This window comes from Mercurialis annua, linkage group LG2 (genome assembly GCF_937616625.2).
Source record: "Mercurialis annua linkage group LG2, ddMerAnnu1.2, whole genome shotgun sequence".
NCBI lineage: Eukaryota > Viridiplantae > Streptophyta > Magnoliopsida > Malpighiales > Euphorbiaceae > Mercurialis > Mercurialis annua.
In genome coordinates, this window is record NC_065571.1 from 36,333,852 (window position 1) to 36,345,875 (window position 12,024).

The window sequence follows — 12,024 nt, forward strand, 5'->3', positions numbered from 1 at the left end:
AGCTTAAATCACAAAAAAGGTGAAACGTTTGGATTTATTTTGTAATGTTTGTAAAAGTTTGGCTTAAATCGCTAAAAAGGTGAAACATTTGGACGTTTTTATTTGTTTCGTAACGTTTTAAACATTTGAATTGGTTTTGCACTATTTGTCAACGTTTGATTTAAATCGCTATTAAAGGTGAAACATTTGGATTTGTTTGGTAACGTTTTTAACGTTTGGATTGGTTCTGTAAACTTTTAAACGTTTGGCTTAGTCGCTAAAAAGGTGAAACGTTTGGATTTGTTCCGTAACGTTTGAAAACGTTTGCCTTCAATCGCTAAAAATGTGAAACGTTTGGATTTATTTCATAATGTTTGTAAACGTTTGGCTTAAATCGCTAAAAAGGTGAAACGTTCGGTTTTGTTTCGTATTGTTTGTAAACGTTTGGCTTCAATCGGTAAAAATGTGAAACATTTGGATTTATTTGATAACGTTTGTAAATGTTTGGCTTAAATCGTTAAAAATGTGAAATGTTTGGATTTGTTTCGTAACGTTTTAAACTTTTGGATTGGTTCTGTAACGTTTGTAAACTTTTGGCTTAAATTGCTAAAAAGGTGAAACGTTTGGATTTGTTTCATAACGTTTTAAACATTTGGATTGGTTTCGTAATATTTTAAACGTTTGGCTTAAATCGCTAAAAAGGTGAAATGTTTGGATTTGTTTCGTAACATTTGTAAACGTATTGCTTATCGCTAAAAATGTTAAACGTTTGCGTTTGTTTCGTAACATTTTAAACGTCTGGATTGGTTTCATAGCGTTTTAAACGTTTGGATTAAATCGCTAAAAAGGTGAAACGTTTGGATTTGTTTCGTAACAATTGTAAACATTTGGCTTAAATCTCTAAAAAGGTGAAAGATTTGAATTTTTTTTGTAACGTTTCAATCGTTTGGATTGGTTTCCTAACGCTTTAAATGTTTAGCTTAAATCGCTAAAAAGGTGAAACATGTGGATTTCTTTCGTAATGTTTGTAAACGTTTGTCATAAATTGCTAAAAAGATGAAACGTTTGGATTTGTTTCGTAACGTTTGTAAACATTTGGCTTAAATCTCTAAAAAGGTGAAATGTTTGTTTTTTTTCGTAACGTTTATAAACGTTTTAAACCGCTAAAAACGTGAAACGTTTGGACTGGTTTCGAAACGTTTTAAACGTTTGGCTTAAATCATTAAAAAGGTGAAACGTTTGGATTTGTTTCGTAACGTGTGTAAACGTTTGGCTTAATTCGCTAAAAAGGTGAAACATTTGGACGTTTGGATTTGTTTCATAACGTTTTAAATGTTTGGATTGGTTTTGTTACGTGTGTGAATGTTTGGCTGAAATCGCTAAAAAGGTGAAATGTTTGGATTGGTTTGGTAATGCTTTAAACGTTTGGATTGGTTTCGTAACGTTTTAAATGATTCGCTTAAATCGCTAAAATGGTGAACCGTTCGTATTTGTTTCGTAATGTTTGTAAACGCTTGACTTAAATCGCTAAAGATTTGACACGTTTGTATTTATTTCTTAACGTTTGTAAATGTTTCGCTTAAATCGCTAAAAAGATGAAACGTTTGGCTTTTTCTGTAACGTTTGTAAACGTTTGGCTTCAATCTCTAAAAAGGTGAAACATTTGGATTTGTTTCATAACGTTTGTAAATGTTTGGCTTAAATTGCTAAAAAGGTGAAATGTTTGGATTTTTTTCGTAAAATTTAAACGTTTGGATTGGCTTTGTAATGTTTGCAAACGTTTGGCTTAAATCGCTAAAAAGGTGAAATGTTTGGATTTGTTTCGTTACGTTTTAAACGTTTGGATTGGTTTCGTAATGTATAAAATGTTTGGCTTATATCGCTAAAAAGGTGAAACGTTTGGATGTGTTTCGTGACGTTTGTAAACGTTTGGCTTAATTTGCAAAAAATGTGAAACGTTAGGATTTGTTTGGTAACGTTTGTAAACGTTTGGCTTAATCGTTAAAACGGTGAAATTTTTGGATTGGTTTGGTAACGATTTAAACGTTTGGATTGGTTTCGTAAAGTTTTAAACGTTTGGATTTGTTTCGTAAAGTTTTAAACGTTTGGCTTAAATCGATGAAAAGGTGGAAAGTTTGTATTTGTTTCGTAATGTTTGTAAACGTTTGGCTCAAATCGCTAATAATGTGAAACGTTTGGATTTGTTTCGTAACGTTTGTAAACGTTTGGCTTAAATCGCTAAAAAGGTGAATCGTTTGGTTTTGTTTCGTATCGTTTGTATACTTTTGGCTTAATTTGATAAAAATGTGAAACGTTTGGATTCGTTTCGTAACGTTTGTAAACGTTTGGCTTAAATCGCTAAAAATGTGAAACATTTGGTATTGTTTCGTAATGTTTGTAAACGTTGGCTTAAATTACTAAAAAGGCAAAACGTTTGGATTTGTTTCGTAACGTTTGTAAACGTGTGGCTTATATGGCAAAAAAGGTGAAACCTTTGGATTTGTTTTGTAAAGTTTTAAACGTTTGGATTGGTTTTGTAACGTTTTAAACTTTTGACTAATATCTCTAAAAAGGTGAAATGTTTGGATTTGTTTCGTAGCGTTTGTAAACGTTTGGCTTAAATCGCTAAAAAGCTGAAACGTTTGGATTGCCTTCGTAACGTTTTAACCGTTTGGCTTAAATCGCTAAAAAGGTGAAACGTTTGGATTAGTCTTGTAACGTTTGTAAACGTTTGGCTTATATGGCTAAAAAGGTGAAACATTTGGATGTTGGATTTGTTTGTAACGTTTAAAATGTTTCGATTGATTTTGTAACGTTTGTAAACGATTGGCTTAAAACGCTAAAAAGATGAAACGTTCGGATTTATTTGATAACATTTTAAATGTTTTGATTAGTTTCATAAGCTTTTAAACGTTTGGCTTAAATCGCTAAAAAGGTGAAAAAATTGGATTTGTCCTGTAAACGTTTGTAAACGTTTTCCTGAAAGCGCCAAAACTGTGTAATGTTTGGATTTATTTCGTAACATTTGTAAACGTTTTGCTTAAATCGCTAAAAAGGTGAAATGTTTGGTTTTGTTTCGTAAAGTTTGTAAACGTTTGGCATCAATCGCCAAAAAGGTGAAACAGTTGGATTTGTTTCATAACGTTTGTAAACGTTTGACTTAAATCGCTAAAAAGTGGAAAAGTTTGGATTTGTTTCGTAACGTTTGTAAACGTTTGGCTTAATTTGCTAAAAAGGTGAAACGTTTGCATTTGTTTCGTAATATTTCAAACATTTGGATTGGTTTAGTATTGTTTTAAACGTTTGGCTTAAATCGCAAAAAAAGGTGAAACATTAGGGTTTGTTTCGTAACATTTGTAAACATTTGGCTTAGCAAAAAATGTGAAATGTTTATATTTGTTTTGTAATGTTTTAAACGTCTGGATTGATTTCGTAGTGTTTTAAACGTTTGGCTTAAATCGCTAAAAAGGTGAAATGTTTGGATTTGTTTCGAAACGTTTGCAAACGTTTGGCTTAATTCGCTGCAAAGGTGAAATGTTAACTACAAGATGTCCGGTGTTAGCGACGGAAATTTCCGTCACTAACACATGGAAATCCGTCGGTAAACTTAGTTACCGACGGACTGCCGACGGATGGTATCCGTCAGCACGCTTTTTGTCGGCATTCATTGGCGACAAAAAATATCCGTCGGGAAATGACACCGACGGAAAAAAAGTGGTCGGTAAAAATATAAATCCGTCGGTGAGTTGTGACTAACACACCGACGAAGATCCGACGTTTTACCGACCGATAATTCCGTCGGCAAATATTGCGACGGATTGTCGTCGGCAAAACCGTCGGTGAAAGAGGGACGTTGCCGACGATGATCCGACGATATACCGACGGATATTCCGTCGGGAATATTTACCGACGGAAAATCCGTCGGTAACTTCCGTCGCCCCTTGTTTTCTTTACCGACGAATAATCCATCGGTAGTTGTTGTTGGAAAATGGTATTAAATTACCGACGGAATAATCTGTCGGTAAAGAAGAAATCCGTCGGTAATACGGCTTCATTTCCGACAAAAAAATTGCCGTTTTCCTGCCCGTTATGGGATATTTTTTGTCTATTATACCTGTTCAGAATTACAAAAATAATATACATATACAAACAGACTAAATAAGATGAATCAAAAGTATCTATATATAAATACGGAATAAGCGTTAACAAATTTGTCGATGTTTATAAGCATAATATTGTATAGGAATACAAAAAACTAAAGTCTAGTAATATTCTCGTCATCTGGACCTGAGGGGGCCTGCGGGGGGCGAATGGCTTCTGGTAGAGTGCTCATCATCTTTGCCAGCTCCGAGCGGACCCTCTCAGCAATCCGCTCGTCGACGGAAGACTCCACATCCCTCTGAATCTCTTCCCGCATCCCTTGCACCCGAGCGGATACCTCTCTCTGGATCCGCTCCTCGATATCCTCGGTCTAGTGAGTCTGCTGGGACGACGAGCAGGAGCCGCGACGCACACCGGTGCCCTTGAATGACGCGATGTACGAAGCTGCAGCTGAACCAACTCCGTAAACCCGCTGCTTCTTCACCGCTTCGAGAGACAAGAACAGTTCGTTCTCGTCGATGGACTGCGGGGTCGACGAACTGCCCTCAGCCGGTGAGGACTGGGTCGCAGCTGCACGCTCTGCAAGGAAACGCTCCTGAAAAAATAAACAAGTAGTCAAGTTAGTACGATTTCGATAATCGAAAACAGAAATAGTTAAACTTTAAATTCCTAACTAAAATTCGGCAGCATCTCCTCTATAATACGAGCATCACCCATTTTCAGGGACTTCCTGCAAACAAACATGGACTATATACAATTCACAGTTCACAGTTCACAATTTATATTTCACATGTTTTAATTAACTACAATCAAGTAATAACGATTCAATTTCAAGTTACTTCAGACTTACATGCTTATCCTGCGACCTCTTGTCGACAAACTTGTTACGATCGTCCTTTGTCGAGTGCATACGAACATGCAACTCAGCACATGTCGCAGGACGACCGAGCTCCTGACTCTGAGACAAAAAATCATAAATTTAATTCGATATAAATAATGAACATTTAAACACTATAATCATTTAAGTCCGAAGAATACAAATTTAGAAAACTTACCAAAACGGTCATATGCTTCACAGCTGAGCGCGATCCTGCCGTGTGGCGCACCAGTCCAGTCCCGGGCCCTGACGGCTCACTCATCCTGTTAGCCCGAGCGATGGCGGACTTCCTCTTCGCCGCAGCCGTATCCCAAATCGCATTCCATGCCGCCCAAATATCATCTGTGACACTGTTATCCCTAACACTCTTCATCGCGTGAATTGTGTCCTTGTAATGATCAGCAGCATGTCTCATAAAGACATCTCTAATCGCCTGCTCGGGATAGATGGAGTCCCACCAAAACTTCTTCTGCACGTATTTAACAAATAAATAGATGATTAATTAGTAAATTTAAATAATATGAAACTTAAAATTGAATAAAATGTTAATGTAAATATTACCTTGAACTCCTCCCAGTAGAACGTCTTCTGCTCCGCCTTCAATCCCTTCCAGGAAGAACCTTCTATGAACCAGCAGGAACGAAAGATGTCCAGCAAGCCTCTAGAGACCTTCCCGCTGTCATGTAGCCGCTCCCTATCATTTCAAAACATAAAATTAGTTAAATAGTGTTTTATAACTAAACTTTAAAAAATGGATAACAGTGATAATACCTCAGAGCGTCAGGTGCGACCTTTAACCTCCCCGAGGCATCAATCTCGTACTCGACCTGCTGCTGGGCCTCCCTCTGCGGCCCAGGCGCCGCCTGAAGCTGCAGATCGTCCCCGTCAGGTGGAGCGTCTGTGGGGGGAGTGTCTCTCGGATCTCTCTGATGACGGTCCTGAACATGTCTGCGGCTACCCTGACCCCTCATATCTACAAAGAAGTAGATATGCACATACAATTTCATACATAAATAACAAATATTAATAAATAATTAATCAATTCGTCGATAAACATACATATAAAAAACATAAATATCAGTTATTAATGCATGTAACAATACTAGTCATACAGATTCTATTACATTAATTAGCCTACACTACAACTCTTCGTAGTCCTCCGCTTCGTCTGATGAGGATGGTAGAAAATCATCGGCTGTCTCTGCTGTTGGCGTCGTTTCCAACGCCTCCTCATCTGCTTCCTCGTCCGGGTCAACCAAATTAGTCGGATCATCAGCTGTTTCCACATTAAGAGCATGTTCTACGACGTCGTCCTGGAAAGCCAGAATAACCTCATCTGGCATGTCAAGCTCAGATCTAGCCTTTATCCTGCATACTGCCCACCAGTCCTTTTTATCTCGTCTTTTACTTGGGTATGGTAAGTAATGGACTTGACCGGCCTGTTCGGCTAGAATAAAAGGTTCGTACTTGTTGTACCTTCTTCTGTGATTAACGTCTACCATGTTGTATCGACGATGCACTGACATACCCACATTTGGAGTTGGATCGAACCAATCGCATTTAAATAGGACGGTCCTTTTAATTGGCAGCGCTGGATACTCTATCTCAATAATGTCAGTCAGCATTCCATAAAAGTCGCTTACGGCTGGACCGAATAGAGACCCTTTAACACAAACTCCACTATTCATAGTAACTCGATCCTCGCCATAATCTTGAGTATTGAATTTGAACCCGTTTACAGGATATCCCTTATATGTTTTGACTGATCTAAGTGGGCCTTTCGCAAGACTTAGAATATAGGGATTCATACATGTAGCTGGGTCCTTCACCTGGAGGACAGTAAACATTTACATGAGTCGGCAATTAAAACGAACGAGAAATAAAAGAAGACGTACATTGCCAATACTTACATGTCCTTCAAACCAGGACACAAATTCCCTTTCTAACTTTCCTTCAACTTCGATCCGCGTGATTGCATGTAATTCGTCTTCGAAAACACTTTCAGAAGAATACATGAGAATTTGTGAGCTGGCGCATTAAATTTTGTAACTCAGTAATATATTGAAATGTGTAGAAACAATGCTTACTCTCTGTAAGGTTCGATTTCCGCACAATTCAAAAGGACGTAACTCCGGGCGGCGACATATTCATACTCGTCCAAATGTCTTTTGCGGCAGGCACCTATGGGTTCCCCAACTGTTCTGAAAATTGAAAGTCGGTCGACATCATCATCCATATCGGTATCAAATACCTCATTTCTTTGCAGTCGACAGGGTAACGTCGGATCACCATCCGTGAAATAAAAAGAGGCAAATTTTGCTGTTTCCTCCATTAGGTATCCGCTACTAATGCTGCCTTCCACCCGACTTTTGTTGGATACCTTTTTTTTCAATTTCCGCAAATATCTGTTCAATCATGAATTGATTAATACAATTAAACACTTCAAACAAAAACCGATGAATATAAAAGATATTTATTTACATCACCTTTCAAATGGATACATCCACCAATAGTGAACCGGTCCAGCCATTCTAGCTTCGTATGGCAGATGTACAGGAAGATGTTCCATCGAATCAAAAAAGCTGGGAGGAAATATGCGTTCCAACTTGCAAAGTATCTTCGGGATTTCTTCTTCCATACGTTTCAGATCCTCGCCCTTAAGTGATGTAGCAGTTAACTCCCTGGAGAAGATACTCAACTCTGCTATAGGCTCCCATATCTCTTTTGGGAGAAGCTCACGCAGCGCAATTGGTAGGAGTCGCTGCATAAACACATGACAGTCGTGGCTTTTCATGCCCATCATTTTCTGTTTGGTTGAATCAACACACCGAGACAACTTTGACACGTAGCCATCCGGGAATTTAATTTGCTCAATCCATTCTAGCAATAATTTTTTTTGCTCCTTGTCCAGAGCATACAGTGCCTTCGGATATCTACCAGTAGTTGGGTCTTATGCTAGTTCCGGACGATCGCAAAAATCATTTAACTCTGCCCTTGATTTTGCATGGTCCTTTGTCTTTCCAGGAACATTCAGCACGGTATTGAAAACGTTGTCAAAAACATTTTTCTCGATATGCATGACATCCAAATTATGCCGAATCACATTTGTTCTCCAATACGGCAAATCCCAAAATATACTTTTTCTGTTCCAACCACACTTATTCGACAAATCGGCATTAATAACTTCTGCATGGGGCTCATATGCCCTCCTAAACCCTAGGTGGTCCACCTCTGCCAACAGTTCATCTCCGGTTTTTACCCTACGAAAATGGTTTTTTTCTTGTTTACCTTTTCGAAAATCGGTGACATTTCGACGAAAACGGTGCCCCAGAGGTAGAAACTTTCTGTGGCAGTCAAACCACGATTGTTTACCACTCTTAGTAAGCGTGAATGCATTCGTATCTTCCATGCAATATGGACATGCCAATCTACCTGATGTGCTCCAACCAGATAGCATTGAATAGGCCGGGAAATCATTAATTGTCTACATAAGGGCCGCTTTCATCTGAAAGTTCTGACGCTTGTGAATATCAAACGTCCGGATCCCAGATTCCCACAATTGGTTTAACTCTGCTATCAACGGCTGGAGGAAAATGTCCATAGTGTTTTTCGGGTTACGCGGACCCGGGACAAGTATCGTTAAAAACATGAACTCATCCTTCATGCACATGCCTGGAGGCAGATTATAAGGCGTCACAATTACCAGCCATGAAGAATAAGGTGACCCGAAACTGCCAAACGGTTGAAACCCATCAGTGCATAAGCCAAGTCTAACATTTCGAGGTTCGTCAGCAAAATCCGTATGCAACTCACTAAACCGTTTCCAGACTGGAGAATCAGACGGATGACACATTTTCCCGTCTTCCATTTCATGTTCGGCGTGCCATGTCATATGCCCAGCTGTGGCTTTCGAAGCATACAACCTCTGCAGCCTCGGAGTAATTGGAAAATAAAACATCTTCTTATATGGCACGTTGGCCTTTCGTTTTCTGGAAGAATTGCTTTTGGTAACTGGTTTCCACCGTTCGTGGCCACACACTTTACAACACGTTAAAGCCTCATCTTCCCCCCAGAAAAGCATGCAGTTGTAAAAACACCATTCAATAACCTCCACCGGCAACCCCAAACCTTTCACCAGCTTTTTAATTTTAGCAAAATTTGCTGGCATCTTGTTCTCCTCTGGCAGCAATTCTTGCATTAAACTACAAATGTCGTCAATTAAAGCAACTGAACCCTGATGTCCAATATGTTAGTTGCTGCGGACAAAGGGGAATGTTTGTTATTCCCGGGCCATATTTCTTCTTCCGCCGAACGCATCATATCATAAAATCTCTGGGCTTCCTGATTAGGAGGCTCTTCATCAGTAAACATTTCAGGACCAGCTGCATCGATCACCATTCTCTGAACTGCATCAAAACCATCCTCGTCATTTCCGTAGTCAAACTGATCGTAATTACCCGATGGCAGTGCCCAAGGAGGAGGATTCAAGACAGGGCCCTCACCGTGATGAACCCACACTTGGTAATCTTCAACAAACCCAGACTGCAACACATGTAACTTGACATCTTCTGGATCTCGGTAATTTGTGTTTCTGTATTTTCTCCTAGAGCACGGGCATTTTATTTTTGCCCCACTCTTACATTCAGGATGTCGTAAAGCAAACTCGACAAACTCCTCAACCTTATCAAAAAATCCTTCCGCTAGCAATCCATTACTATGTCTAATATACATCCAACTGCGGTCCTGATTCATGTCTGTTGCACAAATAATTAGGTGGTTTACAGGCTCAAGGATAGCAACGTCAATGTAATTGACTGCTAAAAGGGTATGGACCTATCCCATTCGCAAAACTGGCGCCCCGTAACCCGACCACCATATATGTGTAGGAACGGAAAAAAATATTCGGAAGCCTTCCGGCGTCGTTCTCCTTAAGTGCGCTATGTACTATATCCCGAGTAACGCTGATTAAATATTCTGTGAAGAACAAGCGTTACGCGGTATATACCAATATGCACCCGGAGAACAAACGCTAGAAAAACAACAAAATATTTTTCTACCGTAACTACGCATATATTTTTTCGGCAGACAGATTACGGAAGCACGAGTTTTGCGAACTGTACAAACTGTACAATCCCGTGACATTCAATAGATTGAAGTCACGAGACGGGAAATCTACGGCTAGGATTACGATTTTATTCGGTGGGAATAAAATCGTGTTTAATTAATTAAATTGAAGTGTTTTTAATCTAACTATGTAAATAAAATACAAAAAGAAATAAAACCTACTTGTTGTAGGGCAGAACCGCACGCCAACGCTGGATCCCGGTCAGAAAAATCGGAGCAGGCGTCTACTGTCACCGGCTATCAGGAATCCACAGCAGAGAGAGGTCTACAATAAAATTGTAATCTAATTATTATTGTTTACTAATCTAATTGTTATTATTTTCTAATCTAATTATTATTATTTTCTAACAAAAATCGGACAGCATTTCCCCTAAAAATGAGCATCGCCCATTTTTCAGGGAAAGCCTGCAAGCAAATAAAACATATACGAAAATATCCAACATACCAAACATTTCCAAAATTATTATATTAAGTAATTAATATAAAATAAAATAATTTATCCGTAATTTAGTAATCATATTAAAATTGAACTAATTCTATTACAATTTAACATAGACTAACCTAAACTAATAATATGAAAATTCAACTAATTAAATAATATAAACCCAAATTACATAATGAACTAATTAATTATATTAACTAAAACAAAAAAAATACTAATTAAATAAACATAATTAATATACTAATCTTTACGTAATTATAACTTAATTAGTATTATAATATATAATATACTAATTATTAATTACCTAAACTCCGAATAATTAGTGTAACTAAATTAACCTAATTAATACTAATATACTAATTAATTCTAACCTAATTAATATACTAATTATTAATTACCAAAGCCTAAACCTATAAAAATTAAGAACTAATTATATACAAATAATAAAAAAGGGGCAAACTTACGGGTTATAATTTACCGACGGACTGAATCCGTCGGTAATTAGTCGCATTAACAAATGAAACGCAGAGTTTTGCTTAAGTCTGCCAAACGTACCGACGGATAGAACAATTCCGTCGGCAAATTCTCTATTCCGTCGGTAACTTTAACAAGGGACAGAACATTGCGTTTTGTCCCCAGTTACGTTACCGACGGAATATAGAATTTTGTCGGCATATATGAAGGGGACAGAACGCTGCGTTTTGTCCCCAGCCACGTTACCGACGGACTTTAGAATTCCGTCGGAAAATTGGCCACATTATCGACGGAATTGATATTCCGTCGGAAAAGTTGTCAAATTAAATTGGCGGCAAATAGCCCGCTCATTTCCCGACAGGTCATTCGTCGGTATTCCGTCGGCAAATGAGCGCGCCTTCACCCGCCAAATTAATTCTCCCACTTAGCGACGGTATTGTTTTCCGTCGCCCATTTCCGTCGGTATTTGTTTATGTGCCGACGGATTTGTTATCCGTGGGCAAATCCCGTCGGTACACACGGACATTCTAGTAGTGGTTTGGATTGGTTTCGTAACATTTTAAACGTTTGGCTTAAATCACTAAAAAGATAAAACGTTTGGATTTGTGTCGTAACGTTTGTAAACGTTTGGCTTAAATCGTTAAAATGGTTAAATGTTTGGATTGGTTTGGCAACGATTTAAACGTTTGGATTGGTTTCGTAAAGTTTTAAACGTTTAGCTTAAATCGCTAAAAAGGGGAAACGTTGGATTAGTTTCGTAACGTTTGTAAAAGTTTGGCTTAAACCGCTAGAAATGCGAAACGTTTGGTTCTTTTCATTACTTTTGTAAACGGTTGGCTTCAATTTTAAAAAAGGTGAAATATTTAGATTTGTTTCGTAATATTTGTAAATGTTTGGCTTAAATCGTTAAAAAGGCGAAATGTTTGGATTTTCTTCGTAACATTTTAAACGTTTCGATTGGTTTTGTAATGTTTGTAAACCTTTGGCTTAAACAGCTAAAAAGGCAAAACGTTTTGATTTGTTTCGT

General features: G+C 38.1%; 1 protein-coding gene across 1 annotated transcript; it reads right to left on the reverse strand.

Moving 5' to 3' along the window:
• Positions 1-4,450: 4,450 nt before the first annotated feature.
• LOC126668455 (uncharacterized) lies at positions 4,451-10,339 on the reverse strand. Its single transcript, XM_050361647.1, has 6 exons — positions 10,244-10,339; positions 5,729-5,930; positions 5,519-5,651; positions 5,136-5,426; positions 4,931-5,038; positions 4,451-4,675 (listed from the first exon to the last, which is right to left on the reverse strand). Exons 2-6 carry the CDS (start codon positions 5,926-5,928, stop codon positions 4,451-4,453), a joined length of 957 nt encoding a protein of 318 aa, XP_050217604.1. The 5' UTR covers positions 5,929-5,930; positions 10,244-10,339.
• Positions 10,340-12,024: the final 1,685 nt, after the last annotated feature.

What these genes read in the sequence shown, in the direction of transcription:
- LOC126668455 (XM_050361647.1), bottom strand. Translation starts at nt 5,928, where the DNA reads ATGAGGGGTCAGGGTAGCCGCAGACATGTTCAGGACCGTCATCAGAGA. An exon ending in TCTACTGGGAGGAGTTCAAG is followed by an intron (nt 5,427 to 5,518) that starts GTAATATTTACA and finishes AAATACGTGCAG; the next exon opens with AAGAAGTTTTGGTGGGACTC. An exon ending in AGAGGTCGCAGGATAAGCAT is followed by an intron (nt 4,676 to 4,930) that starts GTAAGTCTGAAG and finishes TTATTTTTTCAG; the next exon opens with GAGCGTTTCCTTGCAGAGCG.